The 25,786-nt window shown below is 36.4% G+C and overlaps 1 protein-coding gene across 20 annotated transcripts in view; it reads right to left on the reverse strand.

Moving 5' to 3' along the window:
* Window positions 1-25,786, reverse strand: part of LOC137984619 (kalirin-like) — a 167,132-nt gene that overhangs the window by 132,080 nt on the left and 9,266 nt on the right. For 7 of the 20 annotated variants that reach the window (XM_068831804.1, XM_068831795.1, XM_068831796.1 and 4 more), the window contains exons 1-5: window positions 18,884-19,042; window positions 18,670-18,744; window positions 18,149-18,263; window positions 11,064-11,154; window positions 10,533-10,634 (exon numbers count right to left, since the gene is read on the reverse strand). In XM_068831804.1, the coding sequence (XP_068687905.1) occupies window positions 10,533-10,634; window positions 11,064-11,154; window positions 18,149-18,263; window positions 18,670-18,744; window positions 18,884-18,950 (450 nt within the window). In that variant the 5' untranslated portion in view covers window positions 18,951-19,042. Of the gene's footprint in view, window positions 1-166; window positions 343-4,425; window positions 4,631-10,532; window positions 10,635-11,063; window positions 11,155-18,148; window positions 18,264-18,669; window positions 18,745-18,883; window positions 19,052-25,786 lie in introns of those variants that run through there. The other 13 variants (XM_068831802.1, XM_068831807.1, XM_068831798.1 and 10 more) reach the window with 8 other exon arrangements.

Here is a 25,786-nt window from a genome sequence, read left to right on the forward strand (position 1 = left end):
AAAGATAACAATGATATTCTATCACAAATTCACTAGGAAAGTATGTTTGAATATTGAGACAGAATTTATGCATATATTTTTTGCTCTTCTTGACTGAACATCACACATTAAAAGAATGTTAAATTATGATTTCTCAGTCAAACCTATAGTGAACAATGATATTTACCTCCCAAATGAACTGCTCAAGAATTTGTTAAGGCATTATAGCACGTACAATGTGCAACATTCTTTCACCACAAGACTTCCCTTTCATCAAACAGAAATATTTTTCCAAGACCATAAAGTGAAACTGCAGACAGAAAAATTCAGACTTCTATATGCGAGCTTCCTGCCGCAACATCTCATCTGCATACAGCTCTTAGCTTTTTTCTTTGTTTGGGTTTATAAAAGTCAGGATGTTATTAAGATTGATAACAATGCTTTCAGGCAATCAACTGATCCATAAAGAAGTTTACTTAATTGATCCATGTTTTGACATTGCATTATATCCCCTAAAATATCTTGTGCCTGAGGAAACTGACTGAAAGCTCTGTGCTTGTATCAATGTGCAAAGGACAGACATTTTAAAACCAGCTGTTCATCTAAGCAAAAATGATTCCCGTTGAAATCTAAATGTGAATGTAACTATAAGATAAAAAAAAAATGAAAGCTGGAATTTTTGTTCACGAGTAATTAGCTGTTCAGTCAACAAAGACCTGTGAAGCAAAGTTAAAACTCTTTCCTCTTAAGCATTTTAGCTTACACGGTAAAAGCTCCCTGATAAAAGGGTCTGAAAGAAAAAGTCCAATTGAAATGAAAAAAAAAAAACAACAAGGATTGTAATAATTATTTGCATAAGCAAATTTGTTCCCTTTGCATGGGTGATTTCACAAGTCAAAAATCTATGAAAGCAAGGATAAGCAAAAATAATAATGACTTCTTAATAAATTATTGCTGATGGTGCATCTTCTTTAAAATGAAACTCTTCTTAAAATAAAAAGAGAAAAGCAATATTCTTTATTTCAGCTGTTCTCTTATCTTAATTATGATTCATAATCTGCATAATTAGCAAGGGTTTAAGAGTCCATGCAGTCAGGCCGAGACAAAAAAGGCAGAAAAATCTCTGAAAGCTTTCTATCTTCCTGCTTCAATTATGTGATGGGTCAATGCGCTCTCTTCACATCATATGATTTCTCAGAGTAGTATTTTTTTTTTTTGCTTTCTTTTTACAAAACTTTATTGTAAACTGCTGCATATACATGTATTTTCACATGCACTTAATTTTGCTGCATGAAAATTAGTACCAAAAATTTGTGTTGGGATTCAACTGTTCACATTCATGTTCTATCAAAGTGAAAAGATGTTTTAAAATATCTAAAAATCAATACACGACAATGATGCTCAAAAGTACAGGATACCCAGTTTTATCAGATCACAATAACATTAAAGGCCAACCCTTTACAAATGCTAGAATCAGTGGCAAAAGTATTGGGACGCTCACCCTTTTAGGTTAGGGCCCTAGTGATGCCCCTGCTCAACAAGTAAAATTGTCTGGCATTAGACTGAGTAAAATCTGTTAAGTCTCTGCCTCATTCCCAGGCTACATCGGCTGGGGTTAATGGAGGGAGCATAGTTTTTGACTGGTTAATTAGTTTCAATTATTTAAATGATTGCCTTCTCTCCACGTTGCTGTCAATTGTGACCTGAGACATTTCCAGTTTCTATTTTGAAGCTTTTAGTGGAACTTTTCCAGTTATGCTTAGTTTATGAAGTCTGTGAGGTTTCTGAGCCCATCCTTGCATTAGCGTGCCAACTACTTTTGCCTCTGATTGAGTGAAGGTCAAACACTACAGCCAATGCAGGTCATTTTAAAATGTGTCTTTGACCAACATTGAGGCATTTTGTAAGTAGTCCACAAGAAAATGTGATCTCTTAACCCATTAATTCAACCATGAAACAGCCCCTATTGTCAAGTAAAATTGTCAGGCAAGACTGAAATAGTTACACAGTGTTACTATGGCCAGTTTTAAATATCGCATTGCATATGTGCCAAATCTAATGCAAATGAGAAAAATCAATTGTTTTCGCTCATCTGCATTAGATTGGGCACATGTGAGATGCGTCGTTTCCAATGGGTCTTAGATCGACATATATGAATACGGTACACCTTGTTTTAGTATTCTTACAAGGATGGATGCTTTGCAATTAAATGACACAGCAATAAATTGGACAATTCATCATCACCGTGACAAACTCTTCACTTCAACAATTCTCGGAACTTTTCTTCAACATTTTTGTTCGTATTAAAAGAGATTTCTTTAAGCATAAAATGGTAAAAACGAGTAGTCATGACTCCATTGTCAAGGAAAAATTACATCAGATAAGGAAAATTACAGCATTTAAAACGATTTTTGGCACGCGAAGAATTAACAAAGATGCAAAGATTATAAAAATAATTTCGCAAGAATGGAGTCTGATTGCACATTGAGATTTAGCTTTAAAGCTCTAATGAAAAGCATTTCGTGCACTTAACTGTCAAATTTGTTTCTGAATTTCTTAAGCACTTCAAAACACTTTAACAGGTCCTGAGGCATTGTCCTGCGGCACCATCCTCTGCACATTCTTGTAGTGTTCCACAATGGTGGAGGATTGCTGTTTATGTCCTTTTACACGATTATGTAAATGTCCGAGCGTGTAACCTACTGAACCCGCATCACACAAGTCACAGTGAAACATATCTTAGCAGATATTGTCGGGAAACAACTTAAGGATCTGGGCCTAAAAGTACACACCACCATCCAGCCTGTGCTTGTGAGCCAGAAAATTGAACAAGAAAGAAACAAAGCCAACAGTTGTATTTATCAACATTTAGTGGTTTATAGTTTTCAATGTGACCTGTGTGATGCGGGTTATGAAGGTTACACACACGGACATTTACATAATCGTATAAAAGGACATAAACAACATTAAGACACAATTTGCAATCACTATTCCAATCACAGTAAAAGAGGACAAAGGAGAAATTATAGAAAATATAACAGCTCAAGAGTCATCAAAAAAATTATTATTGCAAGAAGAAATTATTATTTGCATTCATCTAAAGGTACACAAAATTCAATTAGCAGGGCTGTAGCTAAGAATAAATTCAGCCAGTTGAAGGTTCTATTAAGTTGGTTCGCACTCTGAGCATCAAAGGGACGTGGTAACAAGATTGTTCCCAGTGTCTTGCAACACCTTAGTGTTACAGTACTAAAAACAACGCTTTTATTTCATTTCCAGTATTGTTAAATTCTAGTGATAATTCCGCAGGCAAGCAGATATTCCTCCGTTTTGTTAACACATCGAATGACTTTTAAACTTTGTAGAGAATAATTTGCAATCCTTGAGGTCACTTCAATGGATGGCCAAAATTCAGCCAGCAATCACCCCTTTCTCAAGCGGCGATTTTCACCGGCAGCCGGTGCTTAGCGACATCCCTGAATCACACTTAAAAGAAAGTGCTTTTCCATATTTGACCCAGTGTATGGCACATGTACAGACATTGTTACTACTTAAAAATATTTATACCTCTGTTAATTCTAGTTAACACACTAGAATTTTAAAAAACTTTTTTTACCAGGTTAAGTTGAAATTCTTTGCCAAAAAAAATCTCCAGAACTGATTCAGTGGAAAATTTAAGGTGGCTCTTAATCCGCTTCCAGAGCTTTTCTTTTGTAATTGGAAGAAGTTTTATCTTAGCCTTACCCATCACAAAAACAGGACAAATTATTTATTATAAACAAAAATTTACATGTGTGTCAACTATCATCTGAAAGTAGGAAGATAACCAAAACAATGATGTCTATTTTTGGTTTCTCCTTAAGTCTGTAACTATTTTTTTTTACATAAAAATCAATCACCAACTTTACAAGAAACAAAAACATTTTCTTGGAGCTAACATTTCACACTAAGAGATCTTGACCAGCAAAACATTCGGACACTATTAAATACGAAAAAATGTTACTATGTTCTTGCAATCTAAAACCACTTGTGGGAAGATTACACAATGACTATAAGCTTTTTTTCAAATACAGACCCTTTGTAACTAAGTAACATATAAATTGAGCTGAAAATGGCCTCCAAAGTTGTCTGAATGGATGAAATACTTTATAATTTAACAATTAGGTTATTTCTATAAAATCATTAACCTCTTCTTGTGAGTTATTTTTTATTCTAGTGGTAATTCATTATGCTTTGAAGACACTCAAAGTACAGTACAAGGCAAATGGCACTGATGAAGAAATACACATTGTCATGTGGAATTCAATGCCAAATCAAAACACAACAAACATATATACACTTGATTAGTTCCAAGACCTATGTTTCAGACTTCTGAAGATCCTACAATAATCATATTATCATCTACAGCAGTATGCACAATTATTTCAACAACACCAATCCACTAACCTTTAACACAAGCTATTGAACCTCTACAAGAGCCTGATACCGGTAATAAACCCCACAAAGGGAACATTTTACATGTGCCTCTGTCCCCAGTTGGCTAAAAAGCTACTGAAGCCGAATCCACAAATTTTTATGTACTTCATTCAAAGAGGATTAGAACCAGCAATGGTTGTATATAAATACAAAGCATCAATAAATGTTCGAGTATACAGTCAAATTAAGACAACTTGAAACTTTCCAGAGGAAACTGTTACCACAAAAATTTCGAAAATGTCATGAAATGCTCTTAACCTCAGAAAAGAAGATGTCCGAAAATTGCCTCAAAATTCTGGAAACATAAGCCTGCTGTGTTTTATTTGCAAACTATAGACAGAAAATGTTAGTATCCTAAACAAATAGTTGTTTAGCAAGAACTAGATAAAGTACCTTATGTGACAGAAATTTGGGAATCCCATGGTGTTTGAACTCACAGGTGAGGAAACAAAGAAGCTGACATTTAATCTTAGAAGACAAGCTCGGATTTCATAGGACTATGAAATACAAGGAGCATTGTTAAAATCATCAAAGAAACGATCAAGAGGCCTTCTCGAACTTTAATTGCTAAAGGGTGAGAGGTTGATAACACAGAAGTTTCAGCAACATTTTAGCCATAGACGACTGTTAGTGTTTTAAGAGGAACAGCAACAGCTCAACACACAAAATGCAAAACTGAAGAAGAAGGTACAGCAATAATATTACGAATTCTGAAAGGGGTGTTGATTTAGCAGATACACAGCGTCTTAAATAACAGTTACTAAACAATGGTAAGGCAAAGAAAATAAGATTAACAGGAGAAAAACACATTACAGCTTCAAGAAGCCTTTAAGATGATAAAGCCTAGTAGATCAAAGAGAAAATTATTTTTAATTCATTATGCAATGTTTGCACTTGTCTATGAAGCACAACCGTGTCTGCTTTTGAACCTATTTATTTGCATTCAAGAACAAGTTAAACTATATACTAAAAGTGAATTGTGTTAAGCCAAGACAACTAATACATCAAACAAGACAACATGTTCATAAGTAACATTAACACACTGATTACATTGTATTTCATCATAATTCAATCATAATTTGATGATTCACAAGACAGTATTTCTCGTGTACATGTATATTACTGAACTTTATTCGCATGAAAAGTGGAGCTAATAACTGCAGCAATTCGCGGGGTTTAACTTGCTGTAAAAAATAACTTGAAGTGAACTAGGAAATTATCAACCTGTCAGCCTCAATGCCAATGTTACTTGATTCCCTTTTATTTTCTTCAATCTTGCTGGGCATAAGTAGTTTACTGTCTCGTAACCACATGTTCTCTCAGGGGCCTACATGTATTTATGTTGTATCCTGTCAGACTCAGAAACGATGCATTGTTATTTTGACTACAACTTACTTAAATCAAACAGATCGCACTCACTTATGATTCAGAGTGTCGCCAAGGGCAAAGTATTTCAATCCCGTAATATGAGTCATAGAACTCTGTGCTTACCAGACCTCTCAACCCCAAAAGACCAAAAACCTGGAAGATCAAGGTCAAAAAACCGTGAGATTTGGGGAAAAACCTGGAGATTTATTGACAGCGTCAAAAAGAATTAAAACCAGTTCATCAAAATAAAATTTTTGTTTTTCTTTATCTCTGTAAAATATTATGTGACCGTAGCAACAGAGAAATTAGCGTTATTTGAAAGATTTGTCCAATGAATATTCATTGTTTTCTGCCATTTTGACAAAGTGGATGAAACATATCTAGATGCAATAAACTGGTAACGATAACCTTACATTTGGCATTTGTCCTCTATTTATGGTTACATGAGACCTGTCCGTGTCTTGTCAAAGAGAACTGTGGATCTCCACATAATTGGCACCAAAAAACCAATTTTGCAAGGCAAAAATGAAATATTCAAGGAAAGTGTATTCCATCAGCTTGTCAATCTGTCCCATTGTGAGACCGTGAAATTGCCCTAAAAACCGTGAGTCTCACGGAAAAACCATGTGACTTGAGAGGTCTGGCTTACTGAAACCCAATCTCATCCCCAGGGTCTCTAGGGAAGAAGAGAGACCCTGGGGACAAAGTTGATTGAAACCATCTCACGAAGTACATGATGGTATACTCAAACTTCGGTCCTGTAAGATTGTTTCTTTCAATTCCCTACTCTTCTCCTTTGCTTCTAAAGCGACTGTTGAACACACTTCAACAATCCAAGATTACTATAATAATGAGACGAAATCCGTAACCAATGCAACTTGATTGTACTACATAATTGTACAAGTTTAAATAATAATGGTCGTAACAAGGTGCATGATACAGCAATTCCTATTTGAGATAATACCAAGCCTTCCTATTTAAGTAGTGTGCACATAATTTTTTTTAAAATTGAGCCCTTCATGCAAGTTTAAAATTACACTTAAATATTAGATACCCAGAACAAAAATATTAATTTTCTTTTTTTCATTTTTAACTCATCAATAGTATAAAAAGAAACAAATTTATGAGTTAATCAATGCCTGTGCAGCTTTATACTTATGAGATGCAAATTAATTATTGCGTTCAAGGAGAACGCATTCCAATCGTGTCAGTCCCACTGGATTTTCCTCGGGTATCAATCACATACCACATGATTTCAACGTTTGGACACCACCTTGTTCTGGTACAAGTAACCTCTATCGGCTTGCTCAAGGGAAGTCAAGCCCCCTTGGATGGGGTTTATACCTAGATGGGTGACCCTCCAGTTGTACATGCTGGGGAGTCATGCTGTTTGGCTATATAACACAAACTAATAACTATTGCATAAACACATGTATTCCATAAATGTTTTTAATAAAATTATTAGAAACAAGATAGCAGTCAATACTTATAGTGTGATTATCATACCTTCATTACTGAATAAACACTATAATAGAAAAGGGTACAAAACGATTCTACCAAAAATATACAACTATTTTCAAGTGCCTAGTCAATGGCAAAACAGGAATCGATCACACCGCACTAATCCTTGATTACTGCTATTTTAATGCTGATTCAAATGCAATGCACTTTACTATTAAAATATTGCACAAACATACATGTACACACTGAAGTGAATATTGCATTTCTAGCATTTTGTCTGGCTGATCACTAAATCTCAGTCATCAGCTCATATAACATACATGTATCACCTTATATGGAAAACAATTGTGCCAGTCACTTTCTAAAATTAAACAAGACGCCTATAAAGGAGTATCCGTGCCATGCATAAACAGTTAACATAAATTGTCCAGTTACAGCTAACAACAACTATGGGTAAAATTCGGAAAATGACGTGAGTTTACCAGAAAGATGAATTTGCAATTTAACTAGCATGTATGGCTTTTGTTGATGGTCTTAGTGTCTAATGATGAAGAAGTAGCTTCTTCTAAAAAACATCACAACCCAATTCAAGACTTGATGAGTTCACAAGCCATATCTTCTTTCAGCCCAAAATGGTTCAAATTGATACCCTGTTTAAGACGAAAATGGCTAAAAAAAACTATATACCCTTTGGGCCTGCACATACTTACACTGTAAATAGCCCATATGAGAGAGTATCCCCCCAACCCCTGGTGTACTAGGAGGAATGGATTTATATTTTGTTTTTGCAAATATCATTCACTTGACCTATCACATACATGTATCATTTGATGCTAATCTAAGTTTCGACTCAGTTTTCTTCCTCAAAACCCAAATACAGCTGGCCTCTGACCTTCCCCGGGCTGACAAGCTTATGAACAAAATGACAAGACAAACTGAAATCAATCCTTTTGTTATCATGTACAACCCTACACTACCTAACCTCCCTCACGTAATTCACAAACACTCCAACATACTTTACTCATCAGATCGTTGCAATAACGTTTTCAAAACACATAATTTAGTGGCTTACCATTGTTGTAAAAATATTAGTGACATTCTTATTAGAGCACAATTAACTAAAACACATTTCAGTAATAATAATCTTCTGGTTCTTTTTGGTGCAACAGTAACATTTGCACCACTAGCCCTTGTACATGTATAGAGTACGGCCACAGAATACACGTCTTATTCTACAGGAGAAAGCCATGAAATCAAGTCTCACATGACTTGCAACACTTTCAATGTTATTTACATGATTCAGTGCAAATTATGTAGTCTTCCAGGGAAGCCAAGCGTCAGCTTAAAGGACCGTTTTATTGAATACAGACTCTCTATAATCAGTCCCACTAGTTAGTTATCCAGACGCCAGTCTCAGAATACTTTCTTAGCAACAGTTACCATTCACACAGTCATATTTTGTTCATTCCTATTGAAAAACTTATCTATCAACTTGACTCTTTCAGGAAAGCTTGGCTTGAGTTCAGGGCGTGAAGGCTCTGATTATATCATACGGGAATTATTATCAAGCCATTGATAACCATCGTTGTGACTAGGATGAAAAAAAGACTCAACTGGTTTTATAATGTGGTATGCATGGCATCCCACGTAAAAACCTCCGGTCATTTTTGGTCTGGTAAAAGTGAAATTTAAAGAAACAATACATTATTGCTGCCAACAAGTGTGTATGGAATATTCAAACATGTATTCTGCAAATGGGGATGGAATGATAAATTCTATTTACATAATTTGTTGGATAAGTTACAGGTAAAATTGGATTTCAGGACTGGTACTATATTCATTTTCATTACAAAAAGAATACTGTTACAGTAATAAACAATTATAATAACTCAATTACACTGTGTATGCCCAGATTAGTCTAAAAACACAGGAAATCCGTAACTGATTCGTAATATTTACCAAAGGTCATGCATATTGTAATGTATCCAAGTAATGAAATTATCATTACTAATACATTTATCTTCTTATTTACAGTGTACGGGAAATTCACAATCTCTAGAGTAAATTACATGTATTTCCCAAAATATGTCAAACTTATTGCTTTCAGAGCTATTACATGTACGTGCACTTACACTTCCAAACAGATTTAAATTTACACAAAATATTACATTAAATAATAATTATAACAAAATTAATACTGTATGTTGTTAACCCATTCACCCCTAAAATCATCTAGCATTAGAAAGAGTAAAATCTATTAGGTATCACTCTTAGAAGGGAGGCAGTTAATTAATTAATCAGTTAACAATAATTATAACTCATACACTGTGCATGCCCAGACTAGCTAGTCCAAAAATACACTCAGGAAATCCGTAACTGATCCATAATGTTTACCAAAGGTTGTGCACATTGTAATGTCTCCAAGTAATGAAGTTATCATTGCTAAATCGCTTATCTCCTTACAAATGCATTTATGGGAAATTCACAATCTCCATGACCATAGCTGAAATGCCACCCTTTCCCGTGTCAGTCTTATTCCCCCCCCCCCCCCCCCCTGATTTACACTAAATGCACACTGCACGTGCTCCAAGAGAGAAGAAATCTGTGCAAAAACTGTTAAGCCCAAATTACATCTCTTGTACATCATACCACTGACTCAGGTGTGCATACATAGTCACTCTCTTTGTTTTACCAAAAGACCATCACTTCTCTCAAAATTAATGTCACATTCAGCCATTCAAAACGAAGGGTTTTTTTGGAAAATTATGTGCTTCTTAGAACATGACTTTTGAACACAATTCTTCACTTTTTTTAATACAATAAAAATTTACTATTCTATACTATAAGACAGTTCAAACGTATTCTTACTTCTCCTACAAGTATAGAATGTATCAAACAATACCGCTCATATTGTAGCTACATGTATAATGTAAGTTTCTGTATATCTTTAGCTAGTTTTTATTATAGATAACATTATCGTTTATAGTAAATTTAATCACAAATTCTCATTTGGCATCATGGTTTACAATAAAGTTTATTCTTTTCCATTTTTTATACAGCTTGTCAATAATGTTCAAACCTTTAAAACAGCTCTGTTCAACAGTATTATAATGAAAATAATCTGAAGCCCTGCATTATAAAACATGTACAGCCATAACAATGACCACCACAACTTAGGTCCATAGTCGACCTGACAAGCCAACAGACAAAGGCTTGTAACCTTTTGGAAGAAAACAATGTCTCTTTACCTCACATAGAAGCTTGAAACTTCCAAAAGATGTTCTGCGACTCTCCCAAAATCCGTCCGGTTTTAGAAGGTAAACTGTGTGGATCTTTGCAAGGAAACACTCCTGGAAAGAGAAAAAAAGAGAACTTTGATAATGTTTCAGGCCTGCACACTTCTCACCAAAAATAACTGAGCATTCTTGACAAAGCCTTGACCTTGCCTGGAACATTTAACGTCAATCCAGGATGAAGAGATAGAAGAAGGAATGCCCTAAAGGCTCTTACAGATTGCTTATCCCTGGAGTAATGCCAAGCTCAAGCCACTCTCACACCCATTCCCTATAACAGCCGCATTCACCTGAGCCTTTCAACCTTTTGCAGGATTGGATATAAAATAACCTCTGTATGATGTTTTACACCAAGGCGTGAAAGGAGGAAAAGAAGATATTTGGATGAAAGGCCTCCACAAAAGTTGTTTTTTTTCTTCTGTTCTCACAATGAGCCCAAAAATTCCCATCAGCCATTAGCCAGCCAAAGGAATTCTTTCATATTACCTGCAAGGCTTTTAGCATAGGCTTGGCACCATGCCAGGTGTTACCACGCATGTCCAGAACAAGGCTGAACCCCAAATCACGTTCATGGTTGCTGAAATTAACAGATGGGATGATACTGATTCACAAATGTTATGTAAAATGCAAATATGGTCAGAAGATGAAAAGTAGGCCATTCACGAGTACAATAAAATTTATATACAGTGGTGAATAGTGGTGGATATTTACCGAGCCACAAAGCAGGGAGGTACACTGTAAATATCCACCACCTTCACCGACACTGAGGTGAATAATAAATTATTATTATTGATTTAAGTATAAAATGTATACCAAACAACCTGAACAAAAAGCAAACCAAAAGACTATTTTATTTTGGTAAAATGATTGCAGTCAGAAATTCCAAATCTCATGCGCAGGCTACTCGGAGGTCCATAGTACTTGGCTAATCACTTCTAAGTTAGCTAATCAGCGTATGTGGAGAGCACTTTTCACTTGCATGCATAGTGTATACTACAACAGGACATAAATAATTTCCAGTGCCCAGGGTGCACAGATGGCGCAGTGGTGAGAACACTCACCTCCCACCAACGTGGCCCGGGTTCGATCCCAGATCCAACGTCATATGTGGGTTGAGTTTGTTGGTTCTCTACTCTGCACCGAGAGGTTTTTCTCCAGGTACTCCGGTTTTCCCCTCCCCTCAAAAACCAACATCTGACTTGATTTGTGTTAAATGTTTAAAATTTCAGTTTACAGTGTCCCCAATTAGTGCTCCAGCGCTACAACAACTAGACACTTAATTTAAGTAAAGTTCCTTTCCTTTCCTTTTTTTTTTGAACCAACAGTTCCCCAGAGTATACACCAAAGCTCGAGGGACTGAAGATTTAGCTCATCAGAACTGACTACTGTAAAAATGTGGAAAGGAGTTTTTTAAATTTTCAAATAAAGTTAATGGTCTATTTTCTGCTCACATTTAGATAGATATGTATTATGAGACTTCATTTACAATTCGCACAACCTTGTACAAGTGTTAGAAGCTCTTAATAACATTTTTTGAAAGGTAATTGTTACGTAATAATATGATTACTTTTTCTGACAGTAATATAAAGTATGTTTTGATGTATCAATTTTTCTTCAGTCCAGTTGGTACATATTGAGCGATTGTAGAGTGACAGTAAATATACTGTAACTGTCATTCTATAAATAGCCAAATGCACATACACGTACAGCTGTAATAATCACTGTAGACCTAACAACTGCACTGTAAGTACATGAAGGCTAAAATAATTTACAATAGATTTCCATAACCAAAGTTTTAAACAAAGAGACAACTTAAACAACAATATTTTTATTTCCAAGTTATTTATTACTGTTTAACTAAATAGATTAAAATACAAGAGCTAACAAACCAAACAAACGCTTTTTGAAATAAGAGTGTATTTGACACTTATGAGTCAGTTACAGTTCTCACCTATTGCTCCTCTGGCAGAAAAACTAAGACAAGTTGTTCCATTAGAATGCCCAGTACGAATTATCCCTGTCTGATGGTTTTTTTGAGTAATTTTCAAAATTTACAAATTATGATTAATGTAGAAATTTGAAAAAATACATGGTGTGATAAAACAAAAAAAATTAAGAAACTTTGTTTAAAATGAATACTTCTTTGTTCTTGGAGTGGACAAAAGTTATGATTGTCTACATTAGGTGTAATCGCTGTGTCCTAAGATTCCAAAAAATTTCTCATGCGAAAATTTCCTTTGTCAATGATCGAGGCATTGTTGAAATCACTGACATGAGACCAAGCATTATTTCCAATTCTGAATCCTTTGGCCACTTTTTGACATCGGACCCTTACATGTATGTGTTCTTTTATCCTCTTACTTGACTCCTCAACCTTTTTTTACGAAGTATAAGTGTAATGCTATGATCTTTTGTTTTATCAGACAAGTGATAGTAATTTGTAAAGGAAATGAATATTCAATACTTGGGTGAGTTTAGAGAAGGTAAAACTTTTGAACAAATTTACATAATAGGGCGTGATGGAGAGCGATCAGAATCGTGTCATTTTCGCCTGCCAAAATCGTCTTCCCAAGAAAGTGATTCAGTTAACGAGGCCATTCCAGTTTCAAATAAATATAAAAATAACTGGGCTATGAACAGTTTTGCCGAATGGATGCGGGTTAAGAGAGGTAAAGGTGCCGGTTTCAGATTGCAGTGGCCTTTTCAAAGACTACGAAATACACAAAGTTCAAGCCTTGAGTGCTGAAATGGATGCCCTGTCACTGACCTACTGGGTACCCAAATTCGTCTTAATCCTCTGGACGCTAATGATAAAAGGTAAGTACTGCAAATTTGTCATGAAGAGAAAACGTTGAATATTCAGGAAATTTAAAACCCATGAATTCTGTGCAGATAGTTTATTTATGTGTGTTTTTTCGCCGAAGGCGTATTAGCATAAGGGTTCATTTAAATTCAAGTGTCTTGATCAGTTTTTTTAACTAACTCAGGCATTTCTTGATCTCTAGTTTCAATGGGTATCGAGACACAGTCATGTCCCTGACCGAAATGGGGCACTCCGATTGGATAATAACCTTATGAATTATTAATGAATTTAAGAAAACTATGCAAATATTCATCTTTCCCAACAATTGCAAGTAAAAGGAAATGAAGAGGTAAAATTTGTTTGAAGCTTTCGTAGGTCACATCATGTTTTACAAATGAATAGTCTAACACATCCTCTCTTGAACCACCAATCGTCTGACAATCCACATATTACACTGTACTTAGACAGAGTAAATGTTGCGGATGTAGCAGTTGTCAACCCACTGACACCTCAAACTCTCTAGGACTCCCCCACTGACAAGTAAAATCATCTGGTGTAAGACAGAGTAAGTCTGATTCCCAGGGATCAATGAGTTAAAGGGGACATGATTTTACTGTTTACAAGCTAACCTGCATTTTCTCTCCAGCTTTTACGAGCAAGATTAAAGTAGAGAAACCGTAAGCACGGGTAGATGCAGCATGAATAGGCCTTACATAATATTAATACTATTTGGAAAATTCATAGCTCAGCCTATCGCTGTTTTCATATCTGCAAAAAAACTCTTTTTAACATTAATCTTACAACGGGTCATCTTTCAATGACATGTGAGAAAAGGCCCGCAGTTTTTTCTTTGCAAATAAATCTTAAGACAAACTCATAAATTTTTTTTTAAAGCAGGATTTACTTTGAATAATCCTATAATCTTTGCAAAAGTACTTAAAAGGCCAACTACATGTTATGTTTATGTCTCCTTAGAACCAAATAAGTTCACTTTTAGAGTAAGAGCCTGCAAAACCCAAGGATGATGTAATACCACAAAAGAGCTAAGGCCATCCTCTTTTTTTCCTCTGTTTAGCGTTGTTGGACTGACCCGAATTTTTACCATTTTCAAAAAAAAAGTAACGACGTAGTTAAACCATTTTTATGTAAATAAGAGTTTCAGTTGTTGTTCCTTTTTCCCATGTTGTCTTAATTTTACAATAACATCAACCAACTTTTCGGCCATATTGATTTTGAGTTCACGTCTTGTTGTTTTCCAGGCTCCGCAGCAATGATGCTTGCGAAGCAGACCTTTTTTTTTCAATCCGACCAACCAACCCAATATCACATTGCTCGAAATTAGTAGTCATCCGGTCGTCCCAGACGACCAGAAAGTTTACCAGGCGACTAGTTTTTGGTAAAATGAAAAGTTTGGTTGCCCAAAGAAAAAACAACGGACAACCCAGCCAAAAATAGAAAATGAATTACATAAGCAGCACTCGACTCACTTGTCGGTTTTTTTTGTCAATGTTCGATAGTAGTGCGACGCAGCTGAGCATTTTCCTGTGTTTTGAATATCTGTAGCTTTTGCAAAACATTGTCCGATAGGAAACTGTGGATGGAGATTGAAGACTCTATTTTGAAAATGCTAAAACCACAGGCACACACAGTAGAACTATGGGATACTCAAGCTCCAACGCCACATGATAGCATCTCAGCACAGCGTGACTTTTATTGTAGGGGGTTCTCGTAATAGGCAACCGAGCATTTCTAAGGGCAACCAAATTGACGGGTTTAGTTGCCCTGCTCTTGGAACAGGGACAACCTAGAATTTTTTTTTATTTTGTGCACTGATATCAGGAAATGCATTTGACGCTAAACGACAAAAACAATGGGGGGGGGGTCGCCTTACGTGACAAAAATGGGAAAATTAGAAAGAAAAACAGGGAAAGATTTGTAAGGACTGTATGGTTTTTTAGCCTAAAAAATTCCTCTCTTCCAAACTCATTTGCACTCTGTCAACACAGCCCTTTTGAAATAAAATTTCAAACATTTGTACAATTTATAATTTTCCCAGCATCAATAAAATCTTAAAAATTCCTTTCCAACCTTGGCATACCAATCGATGCATCACCTAATTAATTTGTCTCCAAAAGATGTCAGTTTAATTAATTTTGAAAGAAAATGAATTCCTGCGCTACTGGTTGATCTCTCAACCCATAAAATGTTTTTCAAAATGACAAAACTTTGAGGAAAGCAGTCTTCAAAAACCATGCACAAACCACAGCTCACAACAAGCCTCAACACAATGCTTAACTCCGGACATACAAGTAAAAGCCTTTCAGAGAACGTGTATTTATGAAGTAAAACAGATCTTAAACAATTATAACTGAAAAAAAACAATAGCTTAAAAAAGAAAGGAAAACTAAAAACATAACACCATGTTGAAGTAACGATAATCCTTTTTAGTATTATGCTAAAACAGTGGATGGCATTCAAAGCGCTCTCTGATTGGTTGCTCAAACTCTGGATATCCTTTGCTATTCACCTCAGAGCAACTCGCTCGGGATTTGCGTCGGAAAATATTGCAATTGTTGGAGGAATAATGAGTTAAAATTATCTTTTTGTGCTATATTATCTCACTGTTTTAATATATACTAAAACAACTATTCACCTCAGTGTTGGTGGCTAGTGGTGGATATTTAATAACCAAGGCTGCTGCCTAACAAAATTTTAAAGGGGCCCTCAGAGCTAAACGCTGAGAACTTAGGAGCCCAACATATGAAGTGAAAGGTGTTGCTGTGAAAAGTTAAGGTGCCCAGAGCTATTCTTTGGGAGCCCCAAGCTACCGGGCTCCTGTTAGGCAACAGCCTTGAAAGTAAACCCACTTTGGTAAATAGTCGTTATTCATCGATAAAGTTGATTAAAAATACGTAAGTAACATCATGCGTAGAACCCTGCACATCTTTATAAGTCTGACTCAAATATTGGGGATTCGCAGCATAAATACTATGATGTTCCTTTTCCTTCTGTATTAAGTACTTTAGAAGATATATTGCTTTATGTTTCATAATTTTCTTTGTTTTTAAAACAGTTCAAATCAAGAATCTCTTTCCCTTCCAAATTTTCCTAGAGTTGAGTCAACCAAATAAGAGAACATACCACATGACGTCAGTGCAAACGGAAAGGCAAAAATTCTGTGAAAAGGCTATCTGAACAAGGCCACAACAACAATACAAAACATTTTAACACCAGTAAATGGACAGAAAGGTAGTTTTCTATGCATTCAAGTTAAAATTAATGTTTAGCATGCAGGTGCAAAAAGAATTGCAAGGATTTCTCAAAATGCAAATTTTTTGACCAGTCACAAGTTGTTAATAATATGGAGTCACCTACATCCAAAAATCAGTGATTTCCTCTTCGAAATCTGTTAAGAGCCATTAATGTGAAACTAAAACAGGTGTTCACACATTGTGCAGGATATATTTCTTTTCGTGGATCAAAAAGAAAGTCTTCTCCAGCAACTTTAGAGAAACATGTTTGCACCGGCGGGTCTAAACACTGAGTTACAAAAAACTTGGGGAATAAATAATTTATTCAAAGTCCTTGAAATATAAGGAATAAGGCACAATAGAAGTGTCAGAACCTTTATTATATAATTTGGTGGGGTTTTCGAATTAATTTCTCTCCGCCAATTAGTGGAATAACGGCTAAAAAGAATGAAAATTCGAAAGGAAAAAGCATACGGATTTTCAATTGAGAACAACGTAACGATAACTTAAGTGTTCAAGACTTCTACCCGCTTGAAAACAAGGCCGGTATGTCTAGGAATATTCAAGATTCGTGAATCAGTCAAAAGAAAATCTTGTTAATTATTTAAGTGCATTAAATCACAAAGCAAAAATATACGCACTAATACCGCTTGTAGACCCGTAACAAAACAAAATAACACGAAATATTCAGTAATCGTATTCTTCAAAAAGCACCATTAGGGTTTAAACGATCTTTGAAACAACATAGTCCGGCTAAATAAACATTGGACTGAAAATAACGTCACTGAGTTCTGACTTCGCCGTCTCGTGCGATATGAGTTCACGTGTTTTGATTAGCAATTCCATTTCTGTATTCATAGTGAAAGTTTGCTGTGATTATCCCCACAGAAAGAAATGATATAAAAACACAATGTGCCTCGGTCGTGACTGGAGGCTAATCAAATAGAACTGACTACTCAAGCAGAGGCAAAAAGTAGGCAGTTTACTTCGGGTGACAAAAAAATCGACAACATCGTCTCGATCCATGCCATGTTAGTATCGGTACACGTGTTTGTCAAAACAAACTGTAAAAGCAATTTATTTTTCTTTTGGCTGCTTTTCACTGAATTCTCTCTCTAAAATCGTAAGGTCTCATACATTTCTCTTCATCTTGAAGAGCACATAAACGACGGGTTGGGGTTAGGGTTTGCGCGTGACAAATTCTTTCCCTTCGTTGCAAAATTCAATACGTCCCTGAAAACAAGGATTGAACTAAATAAAAAGCATTAAACGAGATACTTTTCTTATCAGCCTTTCTCATCTCTTGAAAGTTTAATCTTGGCTTCTACGCTCTTGAAACTGCCATCTTAAGCTCAAACCATTGCGTAAAATCTGTAATATCAACACCGAGTCAACTAGTCACTGCCGATGTCAGCTGTTGATTACTTTTTTTTGCATCCGTCAAACGATTTTAACCCGAAAAAAAGGGTGTAGAAAAGCAGATTTTGTAATAATTGATTTTAAAAAATTCTACAAACCTCGGAATGCTCGCAAGGTACACCAATAATCGAGTCAAAGAAGTGCGATCGAGTTCAACAGCTCTGGTCTTCGCCGGAAACGCAATAATCGGACCTCCTCGGCGATCTTTTCCCCCTAAAAGAAAACAAAGTATATAATTAGCAACTACATTACTTTGGAACACGAATTCATGATTATACCTTTTTAAAAAATAATACTTAAAACGAATCAAGAGGTTTCGCAAATTAGATTTTATAAAAAGCCATTAACTTAAATATTCAAGGTGGCGAACCGCATTTTATTTTAAGAATCACCATAGTTATAAAAGACGCTTTATTGCGCATTTATTTGCACTGCACAAAATTTGAAGAGAAAGCATATTACGTTGATAATTCAAACATGCCAAGGAGAAATTTATTGACGAAGAAAAAGATATGATTATGGTCGTTTTCCAACGTAACTCTGCCAGCCTCGGATGATAGTTCCATTATAAAACGTGAGAATTTTGAAATGAAAGAACGGTGAATCGCCAGTGTCTTACCGTATAAAAACGCGATTTTCTCGTGTAGTAGATCAATAATATCCTTAGCTCTCAATCCTTCCCATCTACTGTCTCCTTGAAGACGAATAATTTGATACATAAAACGGAAAAGAAACCACGGAATAAATAAAGTTCACAACATTTGTGGCTTCACACATCACAAGAGCCTCCAAACAACGGCCGGCGTGCCAAAACTTTTGAATGAAAATATTACCTGCGCTGTAAACTGAAGACAAATCGCTGTCGGACGAGGCTGTCGACCACCGTTCGGAGCTGCTCATATTCTACTTTACGCCTGTTTCTTCATTCTATTTGCCTTACGATGACAGTTTTGGGAAGCCATCTTCCCTCCCTCACTACGGAATCGTGTGACGTCATGCGTGACTAACGTATGATAATTTATAACACAGTCAAAACTCTTCAAATTCACTGTCATCGCCCGGAAAAGCTTTGCATTTACTTGGGTTTTTATTTCCAAAAGTTTCAATTACTCTGGCTTAAACTCTTGATCTTCGTTAGCGAAGAACCTGATTTTTCGCTTGAAGCAGGCGTCCCCGAAAAATCTAAGCTTAATTATTCGACGCGAAGTGAAACTTCCGGAAACAACAAAAGGGTATTGAACTAAACAGAGGCAACTGTATTCTCCGCCACATTTCGGAAGGATAAGAGATCTACCCACGCCACCACGAAATTTTTAAACACTTCAAATTTGAAATCTAACCTGCGTTATACAATATTAGTATGCTGTAAGGTGTCAAGATTGAAAACTTTTTGATTGTTTACAGTTTGTAAATGTTCAAGTTTTTGCCACATCATTCGATCCCAAGGAAAGTTTCGCCAGTGTCTCGTGAGTAAAAGTAATGCACAGAAAGACATAAAGTCCTATATTTCAACGATGTATTTGAATGATTTTGGTTCAGAAGAATCTACGAACCTTGCGCCAGAATAAAACGTTGATTGATTCAGTAAAAAAAAACAAGAGCAGGGTAGTGTATGTTAAATTTTCCAAAACCGCACGACCATATCGGAAACTACAAAATGTGTTTTTTTTTCCACGTCAGATTAAAGGAATGGTAGTTTGACTATCTTATGATAAATCCCTGACAGAGAATACCATTCGGAAATTATAAGAGCTAACATTTAAAAAAATTCATTCGTTTCACTAACGAGAAAAACGTAGACACTCTGAGACACTGAAGTGTAAAATCTCACCACAAGAACATATATCGACACTTTACTGAGACCTGCGGAATTCACTGTGAAATAGTTTTCGTCTAGTTTGACTGGAGGGAAATGCAGAGTTAATAACATTAAACTTTTCGTCTTTCGGTGTTAAAAGCTCGTCTCGTTAAAAAAAAATGGGATAAACAAGAATAAGCCTTAATAGTCTCTCTTTCCCTTGTTTATTTGTCGGCAAGTGGTCCATTTTGGCGAAAACTAAGACCTGTCTGAAAAAGCCCCAGACGGGACGGTGAAATACCGAGAGAATAAACCGTATACGTGAGCGCGACCAAGGTGTGGTACCACAGAAGATGTGCAAAGAGAGGAAACTAGATACACCGGGGTAGTATGTTGTTTCCAAGAGGACAATCATGGTTCACAGCTGTGCATTACATCGCCTTTTTTCCACGCCCAAAGTGAAATGTCATCCAATCTCACAATTTTTGTACCATTTACGTGATCAACGCAGTGTGCTGTTCTGTTAATTAGCTCCTTACTACCCACTTAATAACTGAAACTTTGAGTTTCTCCCTTCCACAAGAAACATCTGAAATATGTTTTTCCCTCGTTGTTTGTGGTTTTCGGGAGTATCCTGTTTTTATTCAACACGGGACCATTTCAAGAGCTGTTTACTCCACGGACAGGAGAAAAAAATAAAGATTTCCGTCCGCATTTCATTTTGGAGAGAGAGTTCACCAGTTCATGTTGAAACCCTAGACGACTCCTGTAGACGAAGCAATTGGATTAGGAAATGGGACAATAAGATCTTGTTTTCTCTATTGTATTTAGTCTAGTACCATGCTGTGCCTTTCGAAATACAAAACAATATTTGCCATATCTCGAGAGATAGCAATTGCCGGTAATTCAAAACGACTTCTCATGCTGGGAGCAGAACAAACTTGAACTTCACTTCACTTCACTTCACGGTGGCTTCATTTTGCACACATCGGAAGGGTCCCAAGTCCGACTCCTACGAAGAAGCTCTCGGATTTTTTCCGAGTACCCAATAGTCACCATCGAATCTTCGTTTCATTTTCCGGGCTTCGGGCGTAAAATTTGTCACCCACTTCTTAACAAATAAGCGGAAAATATTTGAAATAGTTGTAGTGAGCGGAAAGCGTAGGATATCTAGAAAGAATACGGGGGAGAACATCCAGAGATCCCATCCTCGACGGTTTTTTTATTGAGGGACTTACAGTTCCGATCTTCAACGCGTAAGACAGTATTTCGTTATCAAACTGATGCGCATCAAATTGTGATATTGGAAAAATATGGGACCAAGGAGGACCCTTATCGCTAAGCCACAAATATACTTCACGGAGATAACGGATGTGGACAATGTTGAGTGCTTCTACAAACAAGCAAATTGTTTTCATGACAACTAAGATGGTCGGAAATGAAGGCTTGACAGGAAGGAAAAAGTCGAGGTCACGCTGAGCCCAGTAGTCACGCATTGCGTGACAGGCCCTGACTAGCTCATTCGAGGGGTGGCCTTCAATTCGCGGCGAGGAACGATTTAGTAAATCCTTCATTTATATAGGGTAATAACTAATAGTGAACAATACTAATTAACTTGTTGCCCCCTAATTAAAGTTACAAAAAAGTAAGATCATGTTGAAAATTTATTCACAATATTATAAGTTGGAAATTTGGATGGGGCAAATGATGCTTCCAATTTCGTACGTACTTTGAATGTACAAGATTCCTCCAGTCATAGAGGGACAAGCAAAAAGCACGATAGAGATGCGACCAAATTATAATCCAATTAAAGTGGCAAGAGCATTATAAGTGAATTCGTATTGTTAAAAAGACTTCATGAAGTCCAATTTGAAATAAATGGATGAAGATAATTCCGATCACTGCCGTAGTCGAGTCAAATTGCCATTAAAATTGCTGCTTCTTTATCCAAAAGTCGGTGAAGTTCTCCACTATCAAACTACGCAGTACTTCAGACTGCCATGAACTTTACAGATGCTGATTGGCCAATACTCATCTCCGTTTATTCCTTGGCATTTGATTGGCTACAAAGAATATCCTTACTTCCTTAAATTGGTTCTAATTTGGGAAAAATTCATTCGTTTGCAAGACTAGGGATGGAGACAGCCAAATAATTGAGCCATAAATTATGATCTTCATAATTTAGTTTGCTCTGGTATAAAAACATAAATTGGGTGTTTTGCATTCATTAATCAAAACAGTAGCCAATTCCACAAAAAAAGAAACAGAATATAAAACATCGTTTGAAGAACAATTCACAATACAGTAGCCACTTCACTTTTCACTTTAATTTGCATTTACAGTTGGAAATTACATTAAACAATAAAAAGTGAAAAAGATACATATATAAGAAGAATTAAAGGTCACACTGGTCTATAGATCGTGCATCATGGAAACTTACGTTTGATATTGCTGAGATAGAACATAGCTTTTAACATTTTTGGAGAAAGCAAATTGATTTAGATCTTTGAACTTATATGGTATTTCTTGCCAAAGATAAATGGTCATAAATGAGATCATTTGTTTGCCAGTATTTGTTTTTACTCGAAAATTGTAAAGATTTTGATTGGCCGCATACCTGGTGTTATAATTATGTACGTTGCTGGCATTCTGGAAAAAATGGTGAAAGAGTTCTGGGAGAATACCTTTGTGCCATGCATGTATATATCCGAGAGCATGCAGGCGTTATACATTAGTTACCGGTAGTGCACTATTGGTATTTTTGCCAGATAGAGTTGAAAAGGACATTAACCTATTAACTATTTTTAATCGATAAGTGGCCGGTAAAGAAAAAGTTTAGGGTTCAAATGCTATTTTAGAAGTTAAGCTGAGGTAGTTTTTAAGCGAATACTGGAAAAACAATTTCTGTGAAGAAAGGATAACGTTGGAAAGCATCTAACGAAACCTCTAGCAACATTGCGTTACGGCATTCAACGTATATCGCAACCCTTACGGGACACCTATGGGACAGGTGCACGAACAACCTCGTTGTCGATGAGGAGAGAGACCCTGGGAACGAGATTGGTGCACGAAAGCAAAATCTTGGGTGTCAGATACTTCTTTCCTTATTATTTCTTGATTTCAACTGTCACCTTTCGTACATTTTCCACTGATCCTTACCCGTAAAATAGCCTAGCTAATCGAGGCGGGAAGGAAAAGTAAAAGATTAAAATAATAAGGGTTGAGGCAACAATAAAGAGAACAGATACACAAACATCAACATATTAAATTAAAATGACAATGAGTACATACATTACAAAATATCCAGTAGCCGATTCTGTGGAATATCTTTAGATTTATATTTAACACTATTCCATATTTTTTAAACGTGAGAATAAAGGACTGACCAGAACTGAGAAGATAGACATTCATTTCATAACTGAAGTGACAAGAAAATCGTGTTTTTCTCTGGAGAATTTATGTGTATGCACCGATTCCAAAACGGTTGGCCTTTTGTTGATTAAGTTGAGTACCTCCGTTAAGATACTTTTAATTAAAATTAGGCAAGTTATCACCTTTGAAAATTTAATAGCTCGCCTGGTTCCTTGTGCCTTCGCGGTGGCCGGGGACAAAAGGGTTGGGGCCGGGTTGGGGCGAGCCTCGATCGCCCTAATCCCTTATCTTGCGACAGCGCACTCTGCGCGATTAGGGGCCTGTTTGCCCACAACCTAAGAATTCAGAAATCACCCTTTTTTCAGTCGATCGAAGACCTATCTATAACGTGCGCAAGCCTTAACGAACGTGATAAAAAGAGAACTTTGGTAAGAGCGAAGGATTCACGTTTCAGTGGTTTTGAAAATTAACGACCTTTGGTTGTCAAGGTCAAGATTAACAAGAATCTATATGCGTTCACTGATGCTTGGAGAGGAATCAATGGTTATGGTCATTCTAATTTATATTGGCTTTTTTGACATATTCATCGCAGTAAAAGATGCCTTGGACGTATAGATTGACGATGCTGTCACCAAAATCTTATTGAAAAGTTTACATGTATAGAGAAAGCTTCTTGCTGCGGTTTGGCAAAGTTTTGTCGGTGTTGTAGAGCGTTTGACATCCGTGACCAACACCATATTGGATTCTTTGTAAAAATAGATTCAATTCCGAGGGGAATGTTGATACGTTTCTGTGTTTTGGAGCACAAACATGATTTTACCAATCTCACTGTCTTACAAAGGCTCGATTTTGCCTTTCGCACCATCGCTATTCACATCAAAAGTACATTAGCTCTTATTTTAAAAAGTCGTGAAAATTCGATGTGCCTCTAGGGCATCTTGCAAATGTTCCTATATATCCTTTCATCTCTTCATACCTGCTGCTAAACCGGAAAAACGCAGTAATACAGTCCACGTGTATTCAATTCCTACGTCGCGTGGGAGGGGGCTGGTTGTAATCTCGGCCTGTTAATTGTTTTGTGAACTACTATCATATTAAGAAAGCAATAAACCACAAAAGATAATTTTCGGTAAAATTAAAAATATATATCCAGGTTTTTGTTTTGTTCTGTTTTGATTTAATACGCAATATTGACAACGCAATGTAACGAAGTTTGTAAGATCGCGCGCGCTTTAAATTCAACGGCGATTTCAAAATATGTAACACTGAAGATGACGGATGTACCGTCGAAACATGTCTGGAAAATTAAAAAAAGTTGTTATTTTTATACGACTATCTATATTGTTGCTGCTATCTAGACCTTTTGGATATCCAGGTTCGCAATGAGTGCAGAAAATACATGCCAATTTTGCGAAGTTGATTTAGTAATCAGAAAATTACGTCCTTTTGTTTGTGACTTGATGGCAGCGTGGTTCGCCTTGCACAACAAGCATGAACTATAACGAGGAACGAGAAATTAGGTTTAATTCACATGTAAAATGTTAGGTTCATAACTCTTATTTTTTTAGGTGTCGTTAGGTCATCAATAAATGCTTTAATCCGGGTGACATTAAGCCGGAATTCACGAACTTTAAAAATGATCCTTTATGAATGGAGACTGTTATAAATTTCGCTTTGCTTAGAACAACTGTGCCTCGGACTTTGCGTGATTCCATCTCGATAAGATGAAAGATGTAACTTGACCTTTCAAATGCAATTTTTATTCCAGTCGTGTTGGTGAAAACAAGAAGTAAATCTCAGAGGACACCTTACTATTTAACTAATCAAATGGAAACGTAGGCCCGCAATGCGTGCATGCTGTTTCGAATGTACAGCTTGAAATATAGGGTACACCATTTATAATTCTTCCTTTATTCCTAGGCTGAAAGCTGAGTTAAGCTTGGTTGCTTTACAAGATCGTTCGCAACTCGATCATCTATGCAATGCACTCCATTGCTCTCAGATCTCCGCACCAGCACTCTTGCCCATCAACTCCCTGCTACGCCTGGGGTAGCTGAAGCTGGGGTTCAAAGCCACTCGCGGAGAAGGCTCCCGGGTATTGATTTGTCTATAAAATGGTTATCACTTCTTGAAAGAGTAAACCAGATGTCCATGGCTGCCGAAAGTTGAGAAGGAGTCGTAGGTTGTGTGCACGCGCGAACGTGCCGCTCATATATGTTAGTGTTATGCAGAAACTGCTCGCTGCTAATATGATTACTATCCTAATAATGACAACTGCAACGCTTATCATTTCTGCTTTGACTCAGAAACCAACTTGAAAAAGATGGAAAATCTGGCCTTTTCTTCTATAATATAGCGCTGAACATCAGTAGCTCCATGCATGCTGCACGAACCTTTTTTCCTTCCATTGAAATAGTTCTTTTCTTCACTAGGGTATGAATGTCACGCAAAAGCAAAATCGTTTCGTCTTAAACATAATATTTAAATTTAATTCAAGGTATTGATGTTCCCACACCATGTATAATTGGCAGCCATTTGTTGAGATGTCACCTCACGCTCAACTTAA

The sequence above is a fragment of the Montipora foliosa genome, chromosome 14, assembly GCF_036669935.1.
Source record: "Montipora foliosa isolate CH-2021 chromosome 14, ASM3666993v2, whole genome shotgun sequence".
In the NCBI taxonomy this organism is placed as follows: Eukaryota; Metazoa; Cnidaria; class Anthozoa; order Scleractinia; family Acroporidae; genus Montipora; species Montipora foliosa.